Source organism: Pelophylax lessonae (genome assembly GCF_965119305.1).
Source record: "Pelophylax lessonae genome assembly, chromosome: 1".
NCBI classification, from domain to species: Eukaryota; Metazoa; Chordata; class Amphibia; order Anura; family Ranidae; genus Pelophylax; species Pelophylax lessonae.
Genome location: NC_138768.1, coordinates 139,342,664 through 139,368,854, shown reverse-complemented (window position 1 = coordinate 139,368,854; position 26,191 = coordinate 139,342,664). Strand labels below are relative to the sequence as shown.

General features: G+C 42.9%; 1 protein-coding gene across 1 annotated transcript; it reads left to right on the top strand.

Moving 5' to 3' along the window:
* Positions 1 to 5,718: 5,718 nt before the first annotated feature.
* Positions 5,719 to 23,359, top strand: CARTPT (CART prepropeptide; the record flags this gene model as incomplete). Its single annotated transcript, XM_082243373.1, has 3 exons — positions 5,719 to 5,871; positions 10,588 to 10,671; positions 23,209 to 23,359. The coding sequence occupies 3 exons, from the start codon at positions 5,719 to 5,721 to the stop codon at positions 23,314 to 23,316; spliced, it is 345 nt and encodes a 114-aa protein (XP_082099499.1). The 3' UTR covers positions 23,317 to 23,359.
* Between the last annotated feature and the right edge of the window lie 2,832 nt (positions 23,360 to 26,191).

The following is a 26,191-nucleotide window of genomic DNA, read 5'->3' as shown; positions in this document are numbered from 1 at the left end:
GACCCATTCCAACCAAAACACTTTTGCAACTGTAAAACCAGAGGAATAGTGTATATGATGACCTGCGAATGCGGGTCCTTCTATATAGGAAAGACCCGACAGGAATTTGGGAAAAGGGTCAATCAACACCTCCAGACCATGCACATTGGCAATTTCTATGTGCCACTAGGCAGACACGTGAGGGATGACCACAATTATAAAATGCCAAAAATCAACTTCATGGCCCTGGACAGGATCCATATCCCGCTACGTGGCAGGGACTGGAACAAAACGTTGCTACAATTAGAAATGCGCTGGATCACACTTCTCAAGGCTACTACCCCACCGGGGTTAAATGAAGCTCAAAGCTACCGTCCATTCCTCCCAGGCTTTTCCTCCGGCAAAAAAGACTAAATCTATTATCAATAGAAATTACCAATTATTTGGATTGACCTCACTATTTGGTCATCCAACCTCCAATACATCGCCAGACATGATGCGGGGATGCCTGACCATAGAGCCCCCCCCCCCCCCCGACCCGATCCAGACCTTCTCACATTCCCTCTCCTCTCACTATTATTTTGCTGCATTAAGACACTGTTGATATACCATGCTTTGTTTAATCTTTAATTAATTTTTCTTTATATGTACTTAACTGGTGAATACAGTGCAGTGCAGTGTACCACCTTAAATATATTAAATATATTGCCATGATACTGTTCATCCACTTTTCCTTTTTTGCCCATTTCCAGAACTCCAGGAACTCCCGGCACGGAAAGCCCCGAATCCTCTCTTGGATCGGGGCAATTTGAAGCCGATTGGTTGGTCTCGTACCCTCCACTATCCCCTCCGGGGATTGCGGCTTTCACTCCGTGTCGGCGGCCGTATGGGCACGTCCGCATGGCTACAAGGGATGCCGTATCTGCCGCACGCAGGCGCACCTCTTGCGACACCACGGACACCGCCCACAGGCATCACACAGCGCATCACTGCGCATGTGCGACAGCCTTTAAAAGGCCGGGGAACACCTCCAAGTCTTCAGTCTCTCCCGGATCGAGGGAGGACAGGACCTGGAGGCAACATGCTGTGACACTACACCGATACTCTCTCTACTAAGCGTAAGCATAGACCTGGAGAAGATGTGCAAACATCTTCCCACCAAGTCTAAATTCCTTATACACTTTCAAAATTTCTAACTATTATGTACTTTACCCCAGGATGCTTTACTTTACCAAAAGCCACATCCTTTACCATTTACTATGTACTATACCTTATATACCCCGCACCACAGATGATCTCCATCAATGTGGAAACACCACAGATGATCTCTATCAATGTGGAAATCTTTATATCATAGCCACATTGAACCATTTGGACCAGGAAAACGTGGCCCAAGAAGTAATTATTATTATACTTTTTATTACTCATTACCAACAAATAACCCTCCCTGTCTTTACTTGTGGTTCCAACTACAACCAAATCACACCTTTTTCACCCAATACAGCATTGTTCCTGCAGCTCCCGGAGAAAATCTGGGAAAGCAATACTCCAGAAAGTGGACAAAAAATATGTATGTTACACTACAACCTTATATATATTTAAATCTGAACAACTATATTGCTACCACTGACAAATCCATTTTACTTATTTCTAGAATCGGTAACATCCTTGATAAAGGCCGCTATAGGCCGAAACATGTCGGAATACCGATCAGGCCCCTCTCTGCAATCATTTCCCATTCTTTGATATGAGGAACAGCAGAGCAGGACCATCTACTATTCTTGTTCAAGTCACCTTTTTCACGTGTAAACACACCTTACTACTTTCTCTTCACCATCACAATGGGACTTTACCCATTAACTCACTCAAATTTCTGTATATAATTATACATGTGAATAAATTTTATCTATAAACTGTACAACTACTGTTTACTCGTTTTACTCCTGCCCTTAAAATCCCATACCTGACTTGAGGCACCACGAACTGACAGGGCTGCGGACATGGTACAGGAGAATGCAGGGCTGGGGACATGGTACAGGAGAATGCAGGGCTGCGGGCATGGTACAGGAGAATGCAGGGCTGTGGGCATGTTACAGGAGAATGCAGGGCTGCGGGCATGGTACAGGAGAATGCAGGGCTGCGGGCATGTTACAGGAGAATGCAGGGCTGTGTGCATAGTACAGGAGAATGCAGGGCTGTGAGCATGGTACAGGAGAATGCAGGGCTGCGGACATGGTAGAGGAGAATGCAGGCCTGCGGGCATAGTACAAGAGAATGTGGGGCTGCGGGTATACTACAGGAGATGCAGTGCTGCGGGCATACTACCAGTGTACCATGCCCGCAGCACTGCATTTCTTGTAGTATGCTTGAAGCCCCGCATAATGGCAGGTAGTGTGGCTGTGGAGGAGTCTCACTTACCTGTTCCTGAGGCACTTTAGATTTAAAAATGGCGCCAACACGTCATTGCGCATGCGCCGCCGCCGCTCGGGAAAGCTCGTATACGTTCGGCTATTCCCGGGAATAGCCGAACGTGTACGGCCTTTGCCGAGCGGCGGGGGCGCATGCGCGGTGACATGTTGGCGCGGGGCCGCGCCATTTTTAAATCTAAGGCGCCCCAGGATAACGTCGGACCGGCCGGGGGCATTTTTTTTTTCGTTTTATGACTCGAGTATAAGCCAAGGGGGACGTTTTCAGCACAAAAAAATGTGCTGAAAAACTCGCCTTATACTCGAGTATATACAGTATATATACAGTGGGTACGGAAAGTATTCAGACCCCCTTAAATTTTTCACTCTTTGTTATATTGCAGCCATTTGCTAAAATCATTTAGGTTCATTCTTCTTCCTCATGAATGTACACATAGCACCCCATACTGACAGAAAAACACAGAATTGTTGACATTGTTGCAGATTTATTAAAAAAGAAAAACTGAAATATCACATGGTCCTAAGTATTCAGACCCTTTGCTCAGTATTTAGTAGAAGCCCCCTTTTGATCTAATACAGCCAGGAGTCTTTTTGGGAAAGATGCAACAAGTCTTTCACACCTGGATTTGGGGATCCTCTGCCATTCCTCCTTGCAGATCCTCTCCAGTTCTGTCAGGTTGGATGGTAAACGTTGGTGGACAGCCATTTTTAGGTCTCTCCAGAGATGCTCAATTGGGTTTAAGTCAGGGCTCTGGCTGGGCCATTCAAGAACAGTCACGGAGTTGTTGTGAAGCCACTCCTTCGTTATTTTAGCTGTGTGCTTAGGGTCATTGTCTTGTTGGAAGGTAAACCTTCGGCCCAGTCTGAGGTCCAGAGCACTCTGGAGAAGGGTTTTGTCCAGGATATCCCTGTACTTGGCCGCATTCATCTTTCCCTCGATTGCAACCAGTCGTCCTGTCCCTGCAGCTGAAAAACACCCCCACAGCATGATGCTGCCACCACCATGCTTCATTGTTGGGACTGTATTGGACAGGTGATGAGCAGTGCCTGGTTTTCTCCACACATACCGCTTAGAATTAAGGCCAAAAAGTTCTATTTTGGTCTCATCAGACCAGAGAATCTTATTTCTCACCATCTTGGAGTCCTTCAGGTGTTATTTTAGCAAACTCCATGCGGGCTTTCATGTGTCTTACACTGAGGAGAGGCTTCCGTTGGGCCACTCTGCCATAAAGCCCCGACTGGTGGAGGGCTGCAGTGATGGTTGACTTTCTACAACTTTCTCCCATCTCCTGACTGCATCTCTGGAGCTCAGCCACAGTGATCTTTGGGTTCTTCTTTACCTCTCTCACCAAGGCTCTTCTCCCCCGATAGCTCAGTTTGGCCGGACGGCCAGCTCTAGGAAGGGTTCTGGTCGTTCCAAACGTCTTCCATTTGAGGATTATGGAGGCCACTGTGCTCTTAGGAACCTTAAGTGCAGCAGAAATCTTTTTGTAACCTTGGCCAGATCTGTGCCTTGCCACAATTCTGTCTCTGAGCTCTTCAGGCAGTTCCTTTGACCTCACGATTCTCATTTGCTCTGACATGCATTGTGATCTGGAAGGTCTTATATAGACAGGTGTGTGGCTTTCCTAATCAAGTCCAATCAGTATAATCAAACACAGCTGGACTCAAATGAAGGTGTAGAACCATCTCAAGGATGATCAGAAGAAATGGAAAGCACCTGAGTTAAATATATGAGTGTCACAGCAAAGGGTCTGAATACTTAGGACCATGTGATATTTCAGTTTTTCTTTTTTAATAAATCTGCAACAATGTCAACAATTCTGTGTTTTTCTGTCAGTATGGGGTGCTATGTGTACATTCATGAGGAAGAAGAATGAACTTAAATGATTTTAGCAAATGGCTGCAATATAACAAAGAGTGAAAAATTTAAGGGGGTCTGAATACTTTCCGTACCCACTGTATATATATATATATATATATATAATGTTTGGGGGTTAAAAGTAATTTTTTTAACAAAAGGCTGGGTTCATGCTGGTGCGAGGCCAGGCATTACATGTGATTCACACCGCTTTCCTGTGCACATCACATGCGATGTCTGTGAGATGCGAATTCATCCATACAGTTTGTATGGCTGAAATCGCATCTCATTCACACCAAAATGGTGCAGGACCCTTTTTTTGGTCTGTACTGGAATCGGATCGCAATGTGATTAACTTTGTATTGGCAACCACAGCAGGTTAACACAGAGCAGTGTGAACTGCCTGCGATTCAGATGCAATGCTGGAACCTGCACGGCAATCGCTGTGGTTCCCTCATTGCACCAGTGTGAACCTAGTGTGAACTTGTAAACAAAAAGTGCCAGAAAAAGCCTGGTCTTAAAGTAGCAATGCACCAAACACTGAAAAAGTTTTCTTGCAAATTACACATCAATGTACTAAACAATATTATGACAAATGCAAGTGGTCACTTCCAGCGCTAAGAGGTCCTCCATGGTGTAGAACAGCGGGGACAATGGAAATACCAAAGACCTAAGCAGATGCTGCCCTCCTCAGATGGGGTGGTCCTATTGGTACTACAAAAACAAAATAAAAATGGAAGGTAAACGACCATAAAACATTTAATCAATAATTTGAACAATAAAAAAATGGGTACTTACAAAAGTGGAAAAAAAGGAACAAGCCATAAATCTACACACAATGCTGGACAGTGTGGACACAGGTGTGTTGCATTCACATTGCGGGGTAAACTGACGCATTTCGGGGGCGCATCCCCTTCCTCAGAGCTAGGCTAGTGGCAGTTTTATGGCTGATTCCTTTTTTTCCCACTTTTGCAAGTACCCATTTTTTATTGCTCATATTATTGATTAAATGTTATAGGGTAATGCTCTAGGTGTGTGCACCTTCCATTTTTTTCTTTGTAATATTATGACAAAATACTATGGGGGGGGGGGGTGTATTATAATTGGAGGAAAGAAAGTGTTATTGTAAACAGCACTTTAGTTTGCAATGCAAAGTAAAACTGACATTAGACAGTACATAACACTGAAAATAAAGAAAATCACTTCTATAACCTTCTATAACAATGGAAAACATACATTGCGTCCTACCATACCTGACAGCTGTCATGTCACCTCTATGTATACACTATGGAAATGATGGTGACTATTAGAGGCTGGTGATGTATTTGTTGTATGATGGGTGTGATGTGCCCTCCGGGGGGGTTCTTGTCCTCCATGCTGATGTCAGTGGAGGTTGGCCAGTCTCCAGTATAAATCTTCTCCTCTACAGGCAGTGAGCGAAGATTCAGCACCATGGACAGCAGCCGCCGCCACCTCCTCACTCTACTCAGCTCCACATTCCTCCTGCTGGTATTCCGAGCCAGCTGCGAGGAGACCGACTACCTGGAGACCAGATCGCTGGACTTCTACTCCCCCATAGACAACAGCGTGCACGAGAAGGAGCTGGTAGGTACCATATAGGACTGGGACCTCTATGTCAGTGTGAGATCTCAGGAACTTTACAGAGATATAAGATATAGAAGAGTGAATGTTCAGAAGAAGGTGGTGGGTGCAATATGAGAATGACACTTTGTGTTTCTTTAGGGGAAATATGTGAGGTTAGCTTCCATCTGGAACTTCTATGTGTTTTTTCTCATATTATTATATTATATACTTCTACTATGTGCATTTATATTATTATAATTATGTACTTCTCCTATGTGCATTTATATTATTATATTATGTACTTCTACTATGTGAATTTATATTATTATATTATGTAGTTCTCCATGCACATTTATATTATTATAGTTATGTAGTTATCCTATGTGCATTTATATTATTATATTATGTACTTCTCCTATGAGCATTTATATTATTTTAGTTATGTAGTTCTGTTATGCTCATTTATATTATTCTATTATGTAGTTCTACTATGCTCATTTATATTATTATAATTATGTTGTTCTACTATGTGCATTTATATTATTATAATTATGTAGTTCTCCCATGCACATTTATATTATTATAATTATGTAGTTCTCCTATGCACATTTATATTATTATAGTTATGTAGTTCTCCTTTGAGCATTTATATTATTATAGTTATGTAGTTCTCTAATGTACATTTATATTATTCTATTATGTAGTTCTACTATGCTCATTTATATTATTATAATTATGTTGTTCTACTATGTGCATTTATATTATTATAATTATGTAGTTCTCCCATGCACATTTATATTATTATAATTATGTAGTTCTCCTATGCACATTTATATTATTATAGTTATGTAGTTCTCCTTTGAGCATTTATATTATTATAGTTATGTAGTTCTCTTATGCACATTTATAGTATTATAATATGTAGTTCTACTATGTGCATTTATATTATTATAATTATGTAGTTCTACTATGTGCATATATATTATTGTAATTATGTAGTTCTCCTATGTGCATTTATATTGTAATTATGTAGTTGTGAGTCCAAGAGAAGGGTGTCTAGTACAGGCATCCCCAACTAGAGTCCCTCCAGAGGCTGCCAGGGCTTCCCTGACTTGTGGCTGATTGACCTCCCTTCTAGTCCTGGTCCACATATATACGATGCAGGAACCAGCACGATTCCAGTGCAGGCTCCCGAGTCCCGCATTGCATGTTACCTGCCGGCGTTTCACACTGACACCTGCAAACTTCTGGGGGTGCCAATGCCACCCCCAGATCGGTTGGCAGATCACAGTGTGAACTGCCAAATGGTGCAGAAATCATATTGCATAGGTGTGAACACCCATGCGATCCAATTCCAGTGCAGACCAAAAAAATGGTCCTGCACCGTTTTGGTGCAAATGCGATACAAATTCAGCCATACAATCTGTATGGTTGAATTTGCATCGCACAGACATTGCATGTGATCTGCTGTGCGAATCACATGCCATATTAAACATTGCACCAGTGTGAACCCAAAAAGCTGAGTTCTTGGAAAGATAAAAAATGCTTCCTTGCACTGAGGCCACCCCTGCACTGCAAGGATTAAAGCTGTATTAAACCCAAAACCAAAAAATGTCATATATTGCAGCATAACCGGTCATTAGATGTGGTAGCCGCATTCGTTTTCTTTTTCTTCAGTTTTCTCCTGGTGATCTGGCCAGTAGCACACCTCCTGTGTTAGTGAGACATAACTCTGGACAAATAAGAACATGGGGCACAGCAGACAGCAGCATTGTCAGTCTTGGGGGGGTTCATACATAGTGTGTGCATGAACATATTGGCTAACATATGTTAGCCAATATGTTCATGCACACTATGGCGTTTTCAGGAGTGTACAGGCAGAAAAAACCCCACTAAACTCATGTTTTTGAGAGGAGCTTTCAAGCAGAAAAATGCCTAAGCGCCCAAAAAAAGTGCAAAAAAGAGCAAAAAGCACAAAAAATAATGGGAAAAATTAGCTTAGGGGAGGGTTTGTGAAAAAGAAAAAAAATGCTTATGCTCACAAAAGCTTGAAAAAGCTAAAAAATGCACAATAAAAATGTGCAAAAGAGCACAATAAACCACAAGCTTCTTCAAGCTTTTAGGCAGAGAAATAAAAGCTCAAATGCCTGTAAAAGCAGTTTTTTTTTTAGCTGCAGTGTGCATGAGCCCTTCGTATTAGCAGATTGAGATGCACTAACAATTTAAAGCTAAACTCCAACTCACACTTTATATTCAGTTACAGCAACTAGTTGTTTCCCTATTGGGATAAAGGTTTTGCATGAATTAACAAAAGCTGAACATTTTAATCACCTTACTCAGTGGTAAATGATTTGTCTCACCTAAGTAAACTGATACATTCTGCTGGAGAGCTTGAGCTTGTGAAAAACAACAGACTCACCAGATGAAAATAGAAAGAAAGCCTAAAAAAAGATCCTAATGCAGCCATTAGTGCCAGTTCACATTTATGCAATGCGGGAACGCTGCGAATATACTGCGTGTTCCCGCATCGCATCCACTGAACAGGCAGTTCACACTGCCATATGCGATACGCAGGGGGTATCAATTCCAAGTTAATGACACCCCCAGATCAGATCGCATATCGCAGTGCGATCTGAGAGTTTGCACAGAATCGGATCGCACTAGTGTGAACCACCATGCGATCCGATTCTGCTGCGGAACCAAAAAAGGGCCCTGTGCGTGTTTCAGTGCGATTGCGGTGCGAATTCAGCCATACAAACTGTATGGCTAAATTTGCACCGCACAGACATCGCATGTAATTTTAAGAGCATTGCGCTTCGAATTACATGCAATCTCTGTGATCGCACAAATGTGAACCGGCACTTACATCTAAGAACCGGTAAGCTGCAATATAAAAAACATTTGCTTGTGGGTTTAATGCTGCTTTTATTGCTTATTTAGGTCTAGGAGTGGGGAAAGTAGTATTCTTACCTAATTCTCCACACTCGTAGGCTTCCTCTGCACTGCTAGACTGTTCCCTGCAGTCTCGTCTTTGCAGGTCCTCTGATATGTTCAAGAACAATGCAGAGCCCACAGCCCTGCATTGGAAATGAGAATGCTAAAGGAAAGTTTATTGCTGTAAGCATAGGGGAGCAGAGGATCAGGTAAGTAAAACTGCTGTTCCTGATTCCTAATGCCAGGTTCACATCTTATGTATGTTGGGAATTGTGTGCTTTTATGACACACAAAAAATGTGCTGCTCCTTAGCAGATGACCAGTGATGTCATTACTTGGTAATGGTCCCCCTCACACATCTGCTAATGCAGGGATCTTCAAACTACGGCCCTCCAGCTGTTTCAGAACTACACGTCCCATGAGGCATTGTAAAACTCTGACATTCACAGATATGACTAGGCATGATGGGAATTGTGGTTCCTAAACAACTGGAGGGCCATAGTTTGTAAACCCCTGTGGCTAATGCATGTGTTTTGGCATGTGCCAAACAATATGGTGCCTCAGCACCATGTAGCTCTTTACAGCGCAATTTTTTTAAAAAAGGGTCTGGGACTTCTTTTGTGCATTTCTTGTGCATAGGACGGCCTATTGAAATTAATGGACTGCCCAATGCGCTCATGGTGTGAATGGAGTCTCAGACCTAAACAACCAATTAACCCTTGCAGCAAGGGAGCAGCCCATTGCAAGGGAGGATTTTTACTTTTCCTAAAGATAGGCTTAAATAGTGCCTGTGTTGTTTCAAAGCCAATGCCACTTGGCAGAGCCAGTGGCATGACACCAGAGACCTAAATAGCTCTCTATAAGCATGGCAATCAGACCACCTTTGTAAGGGGGGCATTTGTCCAACTGATCACCATTGTAATGGGCATTTCTTCCCATCGACCCCCAAAGGAATTTTTATAACAGAGGTTCCCAGAGACCTGGAAATAATTTTAAGGATTCCCTAGGGGTAAAAAGTTTGGGAATAGCTGGTCAAGTGCAACCTCCTCTGTCATGGAAGTAATTTGGATGCTGCCTTTTTGAGTTCTCCTTCTGCAAACTCTATTTTCCTGGCTGCCATGCTGACTGTATTGTATAAACAGTATAGGTCACTGACCTGGAACAGGTAAGCAGATAAGGACTCATGATCTTTGTAATTGTTTTAGGTTAGCCAGGCAACTAGCATTTTCAGAAGAAGGTAAGTTATTGCTTGGTTTGGTACATATGGGTACACCTGTTTGTTCCAAATAATAGGCTGGCATTGAAAGTTTGAGAGATACATTGATATATATATATATATATATATATATATATATATATATATATATATATATATATATATATATATATATATATATATTGATCTTTGCACATACAAGTGTAAAGACACACAGACACACTTCTGATACTGCACAGGTCTATGCATTGCTCAGTCTTGTCTTGGGGAAGCAATAGCAAGTATCCAAAGAAATCCAGCTGGACTTTTCCCCTAGATTCATCTGCCTAGTGTCCGTAGTGAGATCTATACCTGCCCATATCTGTGATCACTGACTGATTGTGCAGAAATCTTTAGGAACAGTGAACAAGGTTGTCTCTCTGTCAGTACCTAGATTTGTGTACACAAAAAATAGGAGTTGTGATCGCAGTCCAAGGCTAACGAAACTTCACAACTAGATATCGTCTATGTGCAGGTATCTAGTAAAACATTGGCTGTATTACCCAAGCATTAATTTTTTTGGTAATAATATTTCATTGGTCTTTCAGATTGATGCTTTGCAAGAAGTGCTAGAAAAACTTAAAAATAAAAGACTTCCATTATTTGAAAAGAAATATGGACAGGTGCCCATGGTAAGTGATGTGCATTAACGTGCTTGTTTGAAATGTGCAGATATCAGTGCTTTATGTAATAAATCAGTGTGTTTATTGGCAATTTTTATCATTGCAACTATTACTGCTAGTGATGGGCCAAACACCCCCCTGATCGGTTTGTACCAGAACATCTCGAACAGGGAAAAGGTTCTAGCGAACATGCAAACTCTGTTAAAGTCTATGGGACACGATCATGAAAAATCAAAGGTCCTCATTTTAAAGGCTTATAAGCAAGTTGTTGCCATAAAAAAGTGTATGGGGACCCCGGTATTGCCCTGGGGGACATGTATCAACGCAAAAAAACATTTTTTAAAACGATTATTTTTACAGGAGCAGTGATTTTATTACTGCTTAAAGTGAAACAATAAAAATGAAACATTTCTTTAAATATCGTGCCGGGGGGGGGGGGGGGGGGTGTCCCCTTAATGTTTGGAGCCTGTTGCAATAATACTGACATTTCTAAAGGAAAATATGTAATTTAAACTTGCTCGCGGCTGTAATGTATTTTCAGCTCCCGGCAATACAGATAGAAAAAAATGAAAAAAAAAAAAAAAAAACCCGGCAAAATTTTAAAAAAAAATACCATACCAGACCCTTATCCGAGCATGCAGTCTGGCTGGCCAGGATAGGGGGGGGAGCAAGCGGCCCCCCTCCTGAACCATACCAGTTTGCTTGCCCTCAACATGGGGAGGGTGCTTTGGGGTGCCCCCCAAAGCACCTTGTCCCCATGTTGCTGAGGACAAGGGTCTCTTCCCGACAACCCTGGGCTGTGGTTGTGGGGGTCTGCGGGTGGGGGGGGCTTATCGGAATCTTGAAGCCCCCTTTAACAAGGCCCCAGATCCCGGCCCCTCCCACCATGTAAATGGGTATCGTACTCCTACCCATTCACCAAAAAAGTGTACAAAAAAATAAACACAAAAGTTCGTTTTTGACTATTCACCAAAAAAGTGTACAAAAAATAATAAACACAAAAGTCCGTTTTTGACAGATCCTTTATTCAAAAGTAAATCTAAAAAAAATAGTGTCCCCCAATGTAAATCCATCGTCAATCACATCGCCCGCCGCACTTGAAAAATAGAAAAAAAAAATCAAAACCGCTCCCGCCTCTTCAGAGACCTTTCCGGCGAATGAGGCGCTTGAGCTTTGACAGCTCTTTTATAGGCAAGGGGCAGGGACAACGGGTTACATCACCTGGTGGAGATGTAAGAAGGGGCGGTGCCCCGAATGACGTAATCGGGTGGCCCCGCCCCATGTCTATAAAAGAGCTGTCACAGCTCAAGCGCCTCATTTGACGGGTGCGCCTCTCAAGATGCGGAAGCGGTTTTTTTTTTTTCTTTTTGGCGGGTGACGTGATTGACGATGGATTTACATCGGGGAACACTATTTTTTTATTTTTACTTTTGAATAAAGGACTTGTCAAAAACTGACTTTTGTGTTTATTTTTTTTGTACACTTTTTTGGTTAATGGGTAGGGGTAAGATATACTCGATATCCATTCACATGGGGGGGGGGCTGGGATCTTGGGGCCCCCTTGTTAAAGGGGGCTTTCAGATTCCGATAAGTCCCCAGCCGCAGATCCCCACAGCCACAGCCCAGGGTTGTCGGGAAGAGGCCCTTGTCCTCATCAACATGGGGACAAGGTGCTTTGGGGGGCACCCCAAAGCATCTTCCCCATGTTCAGGGCAAGTGGCCTGGTATGGTCCGGGGGGCACTCGCTTGCCCCCCCTATCCTAGCCAGCTAGGATGCATGCTCGGATAAGGGTCTGGTATGGATTTTAGAGAAAACCCCACACCATTTTTTTTTCAATTTTTGGTCTGGAGTTCCCCCTTAAAATCTGTACCAGACCCAAAGAGCCTGGTATGGATTTTGGGGGGGGGGACCCCATGCCATATTTTTTTTACATTTGTCCTCATTAACATGGGAACAAGGTGCTTTGGGGGGGCACCCCAAAGCACCCTCCCCATGTTGAGGGCAATCGGCCTGGAATGGTCCAGAGGGGGCACTCGCTCGTCCCCCCCTATCCTGGCCAGCCAGGCTGCATGCTCGGATAAGGGTCTGATATGGATTTTAGGGGGAACCCTACGCCATTTTTTTTTTACATTTTTGGTGTGTCCCCCACCCACAGACCTCCACAACCACAGCTCAGGGTTGTCGGGAAGAGGCCCTTGTCCTCATCATGGGGACAAGGAGCTTTGGGGGGCACTCCAAAGCATGTTCCCTATGTTGAGGGCAAGTGGCCTGGTATGGTCCGGGGGGCACTCACTTGTCGTCCCCCCCCCCCCTATTCTGGCCAGCTAGGCTGCATGCTCGGATAAGGGTCTGGTATGGATTTTAGAGGGAACCCCACGCCATTTTTTTTTCAATTTTTGGTGTGGAGTTCTCCCTTAAAATCTGTACCAGACGCAAAGAGCCTGGTATGGATTTTGGGGGGGACCCCACGCCATATTTTTTTTTACATTTGTCCTCATTAGCATGGGGACAAGGTGCTTTCTCAGCCGAAAACAAAGATGGCCACGGGGAGTTTGCATTTTTAATATCACTTGTGATTTAAGTGCATGAGTTTGATGTAGCTATTTTTGTATTGGATATATTTAAAGTTGCACTACACTCTTTTTATCAGTTATACAACACATTAGAGGGGATTTACTAAAACTGGAGCACTCAGAATTTGGAGCAGGTGTGCATGGTAGCCAATCAGCTTCTAATTTAATCTTCTTCTATTATGCTTTGACAATAAATTATTGAGGCTGATTTATTTATATGCAGAGCTGCACCAGATTTTGCATGCTCCATTTTTAGTAAACCTTCCCCAAGGAGTCCATGTTTTAAGAAATTTGGAGTGGGTGTTGTCAAGTATTGCATTGATTTTCTCATGTACCATAGTACCCATTAGTGGAACTACTGTATTTTTTATTTTTTTTGCCACCTAAATCCCATTGGGGAAATTTTCCTTCACTTCGTGTAAAAGAATAACAGCTCCTAAGCTTCATTATAAACTTGTAAAGGGGCAGAGACACTAACTTCTACAAGTAAATTTCAACACTGGTGACTCTGAGAGATCTAACAAGACAGAAGATGATCAAACCCACCAGTCCCTACCGAAAATTACAATAAAACTCAGATAAGGCCTTTAAAGGTGTATTATAGTGCATTTTTAGATATCCTTACAATGTTTAATGTGCACCAGTTCCCAGACTATGATTAATATATTATTTACATAGTCTTTACAAAAATAAGTACAATAGCGTTAAAGGAAAGGTGGGGCGAAAGTTCTTTTGGCCCTACTTCACCTTTGGGTCATTGAAGTGCATTTCGTTCTGCACTCCTGTGACCCATATTTAGCCGACAGCGGGTTAAATGCACTGTTGGTTGACAACACTTAGTCCATCTAGGCTCTAAATGGATCCTGATTTTAATGTTGAGATCCACCTAGATGCCTGACTGGCAGCACGCTCAGCCTCAGTCAAAACCTATTGGTCTTTGAACGATTAGCTCTCAGTCTTAGAGCCAGCGACGGCCAAATGCAGCATCAGACCGATACTGGATCTATCTAAGTGATTATAAATGTTTGCTTTTTTTCAAACCAATACTTCTCTTTTAAGGCAATCCATCTCTGACCTCTACTACTTGAAGTGTGAAGTAATTCATTCTCAAATGTCCTCAAAGATCACAACAAAAACTCTAGTGCGCCCTTTGGAACAAGGCTTTAGAAACACCTGCTGTTTGTTTACATTGGCAGGCTGCCAAGATCCTGGTGCTATAGAAAATTATTAGGAAAAGGAAACTAAGATTTCTGTATTTGTATTGTGAAAAATTGAAGACAAATTTCTCCATGATGCTTATAGCTACGGAGGTGAGTGAGGGCTTGTCTTTGGCTCTGTTTACACCAGGCAGGTGCTAGGTTGAGCGCATGCTTTTTTGTGTACTTCTGTGCATCGCAGGAAATGTGCAAAAAAAGTGCCTGACCTATTTTAAAAAGTGTGCTGCACCACATTGCATGGTACTGCCCTGCCATGTGCTTTGGCGCATGTAATTGCACAGGTGGGAATGAAGCCTTAATGTGATTTTACTGCTTGTCCAGGGTATAGAAATACTCTAGTGTGCATAGTTTGTGCACTGGTTCACTTTAAAGTAATTTCTTTATGTAACTTTAACAAAGCAACCAAGAGTCACGCATCCTAGCCCTCTGTCCCACTGAGGTCATGTTCCAGAATCACAGCATTACCCTGATTTGAGTTATTCCACATGTACAGAAACTCAAAAAGGCATTAATTTCAGGGATTGGGGTCATGAGCGAGCAATCCCCACATAATTAGAGGTGGGGGTCTGTGCAAGACTATCTCCACAAAGTGGGTTTGGTGGATGGCCAATGTATATTTAGAGGGGGTTTGAGTGTGATTTGGGTGCATCTACCCAGAAAATGGGCAGAAAAAGTGCAGATCTTGGACAGGGTTTCAGTGCTTCAAAATCTGGGAAAATTATGTTGGTAAATACATGTAAATGCTTATTTTTCCATTTACCTTTTTGAGTTTCTCTGCTTTCTATTCAATGAGTCTGCCAGGCCATAGAACTGCATCGTGAGAAGAAGCATTAAAATACAACTACCTTGTAAGCACTGCAAAACAGCAAGCAAAACCTGGGTGTTTAATGAACATAGATAGTCATGTGTAGTTGTGTACATATACACTGCTCAAAAAAATTAAAGGAACCAGTTGAAAACACATCAGATCTCAATGGGGAAAAATATCATGCTGGATATCTGTACTGATATGGACTGGGTGATGTGTTAGGAATGAAAGGATGCCACATCGTTTGATGGAAATTAAAATGATCAAACTATAGAGGTCTAAATTCAAAGACACCCCAAAAATCAAAGTGAAAAAATGATGCAGCTGGCTAGTCCATTTCATTGAAATTTCAGGAGCAACCAGTGGCATCACGGGGGGGGGGGGGGGGGGAGGGGGCCACGCCCCCCCCCAATATTTCACTGTGCCCCCCCATATGCAGTTTTTGTTTTTGTATTTTACATGGCAGAGAAAGCACTGAATTATTAAATAGGGCTGAAGAAGGCTGGTGTTCTGCCGCTGTGCGAGACACCCCAGGCTGTAATGTGAGCGTCCAGTTTGAAAAAAACAGCCTGATTCATGCAGAAGAATCACACTGTATATGCGGGGATTGGTGGCTGCAGTTAGAGTGTCTGTCTGTATGACACTCCCCCCTCCCCTCACAGACAGCAGAGGAGAGAGGAATACAAGCTCCTCCTGCCTTTGTCCCTCGTGTGTCTGCCTGGACCACCCACACTCCTCCCGGTGTTCTATCAGATCTCCCTACCCCATCAGAAATCCATACTCTCGTAATTTCCGGTTCAGATCAGCTGTGGATTTGCCATGCATCAGCTGTAGCCGCGTCACACGTCCTAGTGCGCATGCGCACAATAGGTAGGGAAATTTGATAATATCGCACCGGTTGGGCACATGTCCTAGTGCGCATGCGCGGCAACGGGTCGGGCAGTGGGCAGGCAGATCTCTTATAACAAATATCCATCCGATCTCCATGCCCCACACTGCACCGACCCGACAATGGGACAATCCGATCTCCATGCCCCACACTGCACCGACCCGACAATGGGACAAAGCCATCAAATGGACAGTGGGCATATTGTACCATTGTCGGGTCGGTGCAGTGTGGGGCATGGAGATCGGATGGATATTTGTTATAGGAGATCTCCCTGCCCACTGCCCGACCCGCATGCACACTAGGACGTGTGACGCGGCTACAGCTGATGCATACAGCTGATGCATGACGAATCCACAGCTGATCTGAACCGGAAATGACGAGGGTATGGATTTCTGATGGGGTAGGGTTTTCTGATAGAACACCAGCATGCAGCTGTATCTGACAGGAGATGTGGACGGGAAACATGAAAGATGCCGGCGGTGTGTGAGAGAGATAACAGCTTTAACCCTGGGTGAGTACACAGTGAGCTGTGCAGTATAGTGTGATTGCTGAACTGTCCCTATCTCCCTCCCTTGTCTCCCCCCTTCTCTGTTCTTCCAAGAGCTTGACAAACTTCACTTCCATTAAGAACTTAGGCAGCCCATGCATGGATTTTTTTTCATTCCGGTTGGGTTCACACTGATGAAGTGTACTGCATTGCATGTCATTTGTCCAGGAATCGCACAAGATTCCTGTACAAATGACATACAACTTCAGTGCGATGCAAATTAAACCATACATTGTGTATGGCTCAATTTGCATTGGATCCGCTCCAAAAAGGTGCAAGACCCTTTTTTTTTTTGTCTGCACTGGAATCAGATCGCAAGGGTGTTCAGACCCATATGATCCAATTCCATTGGCTCCCACAGTGCGCACTGCATTCTGCAAACCAATTTGTGGGTATCATTAACTTTGATCATTAATATTGACACCCGCAGTTGTTTGCAGAGCGCAGTGTGAACTGCCTGCGATTCTGATGCATTGCGGGAAAGGAATTGCAGCAGTTCCCTCACCGCATTAGTGTGAACCGGACCTCAACTATTGTGTTGACGAAAAAAATATAAAATTCCGCCATCTACACATTTAAGGTGCCATGCCAGAACTACCAGGTTCACACTTGCGACCAGGTCCTGGTGTTCGGCCACCAGGGGGGTTTCCAGCCTCCTCTTGCTGTCCTGCATCTGATATTGACAATACCAATCTGGTGTTTTCACCAGCTGCTCTCAAGGACCTCAATAGTTGAGGTCCTTGAGAGCAGCTGCTGCAGCATATTAGGACCCAGTACTGGTTACATTATGGGGCTGATGGGTGCATACAGGGAGGAGGTTACATTATGGGGCTGATAGGTGCATACGGGGAGGAGGTTACATTATGAGGCAGATGGGTGCATACGGGGAGGAGGTTACATTATTGGGCTGATGGGTGCATACGGGGAGGAGGTTACATTATTGGGCTGATGGGTGCATACAGGGAGGAGGTTACATTATGGGGCTGATGGGTGCATACAGGGAGGAGGTTACATTATGGGGCTGATGGGTGCATACAGGGAGGAGGTTACATTATGGGGCTGATGGGTGCATACAGGGAGGAGGTTACATTATGGGGCTGATGGGTGCATATGGGGAGGAGGTTACATTATGGGGCTGATGGGTGCATACAAGGAGGAGGTTACATTATGGGGCTGATGGGTGCATACAGGGAGGAGGTTACATTATGGGGCAGATGGGTGCATACGGGGAGGGGGTTACATTATGGGGCTGATATGTGCATACAGGGAGGAGGTTACATTATGGGGCTGATGGGTGCATACAAGGAGGAGGTTACATTATGGGGCTGATGGGTGCATATGGGGAGGAGGTTACATTATGGGGCTGATGGGAAGGGAATGCATGGATCCTGTTTCTCTGCAAAGCAGGGACTAGGATCCATGTCGTCCCCTAGTAAAAGCACCTCCCACAGTTTAGATTGCTGCCATTACTTGTAAAAATAAAAAAGTAAATACATAAAAATACATTAAATATCCTATAGCTTATAGATGCTATAACTTTTGCGCAAACCGATCAATATACACTTATTGGGATTTGTTTTACCAAAAATATGTAGCAGAAAACATATTGGCCTAAACTGATAAAGAATTTTTTTTTTTTTTTCAAAATTGTTAGTCTTTTTTTGTTTATAGCGCAAGGAATAAAAAACAGGTGATCAAATATCACCAAAAGAAAGCTCTATTTGTGGGAAATAAAGAACATAAATTTTATTTGGGTACAGTGTCGCACCACCGTGCAATTGCCAGTTAAAGTAACGCAGTGCCGTATCGCAAAAAATGGCCTGGTCAGGAAAGGGGGAAAATCTTCTGGAGGTCAAGTGGTTAAGGTGAAATATAGTCCCTTAAAGCTGTACATTATTACCTTTATACACTGTGCACAATATAGATCAGGAAAAAACAGGAGTGTTTTCTATGGCCCCTTGCTGGAAGGGTAAATAATCAAAAACCAACAACTGCATGCAAATAGTAATCATATTTAACCCCTTCCTATCCAGCCCTGGTATCCCTTTAACCAATTCCTTCAAAATCACGTACCTGTATGTCATTTTGAGGAAGTGGTTGTACCGTTTTTTTAGAGCTGGCGGTCAGCTTTCATGTGATAACAACCGATGTGGTGAATTAGCCGCTCGGACACCTGCCTTTACACACACATAAACTTTAATGGCATCCCAGTCCGTAGGGTTGGCCCACCCTTTACAGCTATAACAGTGAAGGGAACTCTTAAGGCAGCATACCAAGACATTTTGGACAATTTCATGCTCCCAACTTTGTGGGAACAGTTTGGAGTTGGCCCTTCCTGTTCCCACATGACTGCGCACCAGTGCACAAAGTAAGATCCATAATGACATTGATAAGAGAGTCTGGGGTGGAGGAACCTAACTGACCTGCACAGAGTCCTGGCCTCGTCTCGATAGAACACCTTTAGAGGGAAGACTGCAAGCCAAGCCTTCCCGTTCAACATCAGAGGGAAGAGCGGAAAGATCCCTGGTGCCACACATCCACATAATGCTATGGTGGTATGACAGAGTAAACCTCAGCCTGGGCTCCCACCAGGCTATGCCCCTAACACGTTTTGTTCTGCCCCCCCAGAGCTTAGTCATAGGGAACAGATCCACGGTGACCCAACATCAGAGCCTGACCTCACAAATGTGCTTTTGGAAGTCAAACATTCCCATATACACACTCCTAAACCTTGTAAACAGCCTCACCAGAAGGGTTAAAGCTGTTATAGCTGCAAAGGGTGGGCCAACTCAATACTTAACCCTACGGACTAAGACTGGGATGCCATTAAAGTAATGTGCGTGTAAAAGCAAGTGTCCCAATACTTTTGACAATATAGTGAATGTGTGGAGGGGGTCGATCGTGGCAGGGTTTGGGCAGACATGAATGTTCTTAAAGTACTTTGTTTTCTGAGGTTTACCTCTTTCTGTCTATGTACGCATATATGCTGGGGCAAGAAAGGTTGGCTTTCCTGCTCGATCATCACACATATGTGTTGTGTTCAAGGCTGCGTGAGTTTGTGTGCTGAGAACATGCTTACTGTGCATTCCCAGCACACTGACCAAGTGGTCACTGACAGCTCTTGGTCATGGCTACTGATCAGGAGCCAGCAAGATTGCGATTAAAGCTGCTTCACCTTCCAGGCTTTAAAGCCCACTTGAAGAGCTGCCAGGAGGGGATGTTAGAGGGTTAAAGTGAACTTGTGGTCAGGCTATGGTCATTGAAATATTTATTTTTTCTAAGAAGCAGTAAATTGGCACAAACAAACCTCCATTAACCTATGTAGCTGTAGGCACTGTGAAGCGATTGATACCTAAAGTTCACAGCAGAAGCACTACGGCAGCAGCACTAAAGTCATCCAACTTGTTGTTCTCCCAGCAGCTCACCCCCGAACTCCTGTGCCCTCCCCCAGAGCTCATTTTCTGTGGTTAGATTAGAAGACTAAATGGCTGTTAAGGTGCCGCTGGGAAGGGGAGCAGGGACAGTCGAGCTGCTGAGAAACTAGCTTCAAAGACTTTAATGCTTGTGCAGGATAACCAGGTAATTTAGGTATATTGAGACACATGAAGAAAAGGCACATATACAGTGGTGATCGAAAGTTTGGGCACCCCAGGTAAAAATTTGTATTAATGTGCATAAAGAAGCCAAGGAAAGATGGAAAAATCTCCAAAAGGCATCAAATTACAGATTAGGCATTCTTTATAATATGTCAACAAGAGTTAGATTTTATTTCCATCATTTACACTTTCAAAATTACAGAAAACAAAAAAATGGCGTCTGCAAAAGTTTGGGCACCCTGCAGAGTTAATATCTTGTACTGCCCCCTTTGGCAAGTATCACAGCCTGTAAACGCTTTTTGTAGCCAGCCAAGAGTCTTTCAATTCTTGTTTGAGGTATCGGTGCCCATTCTTCCTTACAAAAGTCTTCCAGTTCTTTGAGATTTCTGGGCTGTCTGTCACGCACTGCTCTTTTAAGGTCTATCCATAGATTTTCAATTATGTTGAGGTCAGGAGATTGTGAAGGCCATGGCAAAGCCTTCAGTTTACGCCTCTTGATGTAATCCCCCGTGGATTTTGAGGTGTGTTTAGGATCATTATCCATTTGTAGAAGCCATCCTCGCTTTAACTTGAGCTTTTTTACAGATGGCATCAAGTTACCATCCAAAATTTGCTGAAATTTTATTGAATCAATTTTTCCTTCTACTCGTGAGATGTTCCCTGTGCCACTGGCTGCAATACAACCCCAAAGCATGATTGATCCATCCCCATGCTTAACAGTTGGACAGAGGTTCTTTTCATTAAATTCTGTGCCCCTTCTTCTCCAAACGTACCTTTGCTCATTCCGGGCAAAAAAGTTCAATTTTAACCTTATCGGTCCACAGAACTAGTTTCCAAAATGCATCAGGCTTGTCTATATGTTCATTTGCAAAGTTCAAACACTGATTTTTGTGGTGAGGACGTAGAAGAGGTTTTCTTCTGATGACTCTTCCATGAAGACCATATTTGTACAAGTATCTCTTTATAGTGGAATAGTGTACCACAACTCCAGTGTCTGCCAGATCTTTCTGGAGGGATCGTGCAGTCAAACGTGGGTTTTGAATTGTTTTTCTCACAATCCTGCGAACTGTTCTGTCTGATATTTTTCTTGGTCTTCTAGATCTTGCTTTAACTTCCACTGTTCCTGATGACTGCCATTTCTTAATTATTGACATCTGAAAATGCTTTGCTATCTTCTTATAGCCTTCTCCAGCTTTGTGACCGTCTACTATTTTCAGTTTCAGTTTTCTAGACAACTGCTTAGAAGATCCCATGGTGCTGATTGTTGGGGCAAGGTCAGATGAGTCTGGGCATTTAAAACCTTTGAGATTGACATCACCTGGTCTTCCCAGACGATGATTGAGAACAATCCATGACACTGGCAGGTCTCAGCCTTGCAAAGGGTGCAGTGCATGCTATAAATTCTGCAGGGTGCCCAAACTTTTGCAGACGCCATTTTTTTGTTTTCTGTAATTTTGAAAGTGTCAATGATGGAAATAAAATCTAACTTTTGTTGACATATTATAAGAATGTCTAATCTGTAATTTGATGCCTTTTGGAGATTTTTCCATCTTTCCTTGGCTTCTTTATGCACATTAATACAAATTTTTACCTGGGGTGCTCAAACTTTCGATCACCACTGTAGAAGACATGATGATGATGTCAATTAGACGAAACACATAGAGAGTCACCACTTCCTGTCCCAGTGGAATGCACATCCGGTTGCTTGTAACGCATCGCGTTCCGGAAGAGCTCCGCTGCATCCACCGCACTGTTTGTGCATTATTCTACTGCCTGTTATTCATCTTTTTATGTGAGTACACGACTAATAAACTTCTATATGCTTTTTAACGGTACTACACTATACGAGCCCCTTCTTTTCCTTATATATATACCCGGAGCATTCCTAGTTGCATATGATATACATTTCAAGGAGACCCTAGGATACTATTAGGAGCCAAGGGATACTATTAGAGGTCCATAGGAGCCATTAGAGGTCCATAGGAGCTACACTTCTCCATATATCCAAGGCTTACTACCCCTGTGGGGGCGAGTACTTCTGGTGAGTGCGGTCCTGGGAGTGAGGGGAGCACGATTGATCCATCACACCGGCCACACCTGGATCATCACTAGATTTTTTTGGACACAGCCACCTTGTGGATTTCTTTATAGCACAGAGTCACTTTATATGTGATTTGAGTGTTGAAGGTTTGCACGGAATTACCTTTACTTGGAGAGTCACAAGAATTGGACACGAGCACCTTTTTGGACTCTTCTTGCACAGAGTCACCTTATTAGTGATTTAATTGTTGGACATTCGCACTGATTTTTATACACCTATGTGGATATTTATTTATGTCACTATATGCACCTTTGATTATTAATTCTTTATATATCCAGACTTACTCATTTAATGTATTTATTTTTTGCTGCCCTGGGTCACTTTATTTGCTATATTGATTATTAATATTTATTAGCATTTCCACCTAGTCACTTCATATCCAAGCCATTTATATTTATATTAATTTTTTCACTGATATTTATTCGCACACCAATACGTTTTTTTTAGGACTTGGTGAATTGATCTGCCATTTATTATCTATAGCTTGTATTGATACGATACCGTGTTGTACTTTTGATTGGGTCCAATTTTCTTTGATCTTATTGGGCAGCGCCATTTACCTCCCCCTCAAACCTTATTCTCCTATATATCCTTTTGGACTATATTTAGGAGGTAGGCTGCAGCCAATATTTGTGGTTTTATCTATCCTAGTGCGGACCCCCCCCCCCCTTTTCATAGAAGACATTGCATTAGCATGTAAAATCAACAAATGGAAACTTTATATGTGGGCTCACTGAGACATTAAAATGTTGTAAGCTGTGGTTTGTAAATGGTCCCTGAGATTCTGAATGTAACATCTGTGTTGTCATTGCAGTGTGACGCAGGAGAGCAGTGTGCTGTCAGGAAAGGACCACGGATTGGAAAACTCTGTGACTGCCCTCGGAGGACTTCTTGTAATACATTCCTTCTAAAGTGTTTATGATTTCCCTCTTCTCTACTCAGACCATATTTCCAGCTGACATCCTAAAGAGAGCCTGATCCCAGAGGTCCTCTGACTGATTTTTACATGAAATTGTATTTTTATTTTCATTACAATGATTGTGCTATACCGTGAAGCACATCTCTATTTATGTTATAATTCTGTATTGTATGATTTTATATGTTCTATGTCAGTAAATATATTTTAATGCATATAAGCAGAAAGTGTAATAAAGATTTCTTTTTTTTCTATTATACCATTGTTTTCTCACCTAATGCCCATGGCTGGAGTGTCTGTTTCTATTTAATCAAAATTAAAAAAAAAATTTTAATCTATTTTTAAGTTTATCTATTTCAGTAGTAAATATGTGGGCTGTTAGCTTTAGATCTTGTAACCAAGTTAGGGTGGGAAAGAGCAGTTGAAGCAAATACTCTGTAACAGCTTTTCTCAACCTTTTTTTTCTGTCGTGGCACCCTTTAAAATTATGCAAAATCTCAAGGCACCCCAGTTTAAAATGTTAATTATCTATACGAAAATGTTAATTATCAACGTTAAATGGGAAATTATCAATGGGAGCCTGGGAAAATGCACACAACTGGCTTGAGGCTTGATGAAATTAAAGGAGACGTTTGTTTTTTTTTTTTTTAGATTCATACTTACCTAGGGGTGAGTGCTGCATTCTGGCGTCCTCCAACGCCTTTACACTGAGAAGCGAGCAATCGAACATCGCCGATCGTTTGGTTCTCACAGCTCCCCGAGGAGAGAGCTGCTGACTGTCAATTGGCAGCTTTCTGCTCTGCCCCCTCTTTGCCTACTGGAGGCGCTTGGCTGTGGAGGGGGCGGGAGCGGCCGACTCAGGCTCTCAGTGGCTCACTGAGAGGCTGAGCAGGGTGCCTGTCCAGGCATGTGGGCAGATCTCCTGGCTCTTTGGTTGTGACGACGCCTGAGCCTTGACCGACCCTATGACGTCAGCAGAGAGCAGATTTCAGCCCGCTCCTGCTGGAAACGGGTTACAGGAGTGCAGAATGAACAAGCAGAATGAATTAACTTTAAATCAGAAGTACCTCATCACCAAAGATTCATGGATCGCAGAGTTCTCTCATTCATCTTTTATCCAGGGCAAACTGGGTCTTAATGCTTGCGGCGCCCCAGGGTGTCAAAGCACCCTGGTTGAGCAACACGGCTCTACAAAATTCTCCTTCACAATGTGGGTGTGGCTTTGTTCCCCCCTTCTCCATGCTAGACCTACATAAGTCAGACCAGATTTAGAGAAAGGCTACAGTGTCTATGAAGGAAGGTTTAGGGGGTTAAAGGCTCTCTTATTTATCATTTTTCACATATTATGGAATAGATGTTGAAAGAGAGATTGATTTATTTTTATTTAAAAATTAAAAATAATATATGTGTGACATTTAATGTTCAATAGTTTTTATTAAAGATTTTACAAAAGAGCATATAAAAGTAGGAAATTGGAACAGCCAACAAGCCAAATAAAAAGGTTACGGCAACATCGTACAAACATGTCAATAACGTTCAAGAATGTCCCATACATATGCACAGCGATCCCAATTTATAACATCTCGTGACAAATAAATTGGTTCAAAGTGGCGATCGCCAGCACTCCTCACATAACAGAACAGCATGGAAGAAAATTAACTGTAAAGAGACCGTCCAAAGCAGTTTGGGTTGTCCCAATCAATCAAAGAACCAAGCTAATAGGATAGAGAAGAAAGAGGAAAGGGAAAAATGGAAGGAAAAAGAGAGAAAAAAAAAAAAAAGGAAAAGAGGAGAAAAGTAAGAGCCCCCCCGGTCCGAGTCCCAATGCAAACATAGCATGCCTCCCCACTGTCAAGGAGCCTCTAGATAAGCCACCCACGGGTTCCACACCTTCTCAAACTTTATCTGAGTGTCTCTACGAATGTGTGACATTTAAAATAAACCTACCATTAATGCTGATCCTATTGCTTCAGTACTTCACAAGCCAATGATTACAATAGGAACAAGCATGCTGATCGGGAAAGTCTGAAGCCTATAAGTGCAAACTGCTTCCAATTTAGAAAGTCAAGTTACTCAACCAATAGGCTTAGCATGATAGGAGTGTAAAGAAAGTGTGGCTATCACAACATAAAGTGCACATCCTACATTTTTTTAACCACGTTAATACTGGGCACTTTCACCCCCTTCCTGCCCAGGCCAATTTTAAGCTTTTAGTGCTGTTGCATTTTGAATGACAATTGTGCTGTCATGCAACACTGTACCTAAACCAAATTTATGTAATTTCTTTCCCACAAAAAGAGCTTTCTTTTGGTGGTATTTGATCACCGCAAGGTTTTTTCTTTTTTGCTAAACAAATAAAAAACACCAAAAAGTTTGAAAAAAAAAAGTTTTTTAGTTTATGTTATAAAATTTTGTAAATTAGTAAGTTTTCTCCTGCACTGACGAGCACTGATGAGGCCGCACTGACAGGCACTGATGAGAAGGCACTGAGGATGATGCACTAATATGCAGCACTGATGGGCACTGATAGGCGGCACTGATATGCAGCACTGATGGGCACTAATATGTGGCACTGATAGGTAGCACTGATATGCAGCATTGATGGACACTGATAGGCGGCACTGGTGGGCACTGATAGGCGGCACTGATGGTCACTAATAGGAGACACTGATGGGCACTAATAGGCTGCACTGATGGGCACTGATAGGCGACACTGATTGGCATTGATAGGCGGCAATGATGGGCAGTGGTGGGCAGCACTGATAGATGGCAATGATGGGCACTGGTGGGCGGCACTGATAGATGGCAATGATGGGCAGCACTGATGAGGAGGGCACTGACAGGCTCCCTGAGCACTGATTGGCATCCCTAGTGGCATGGA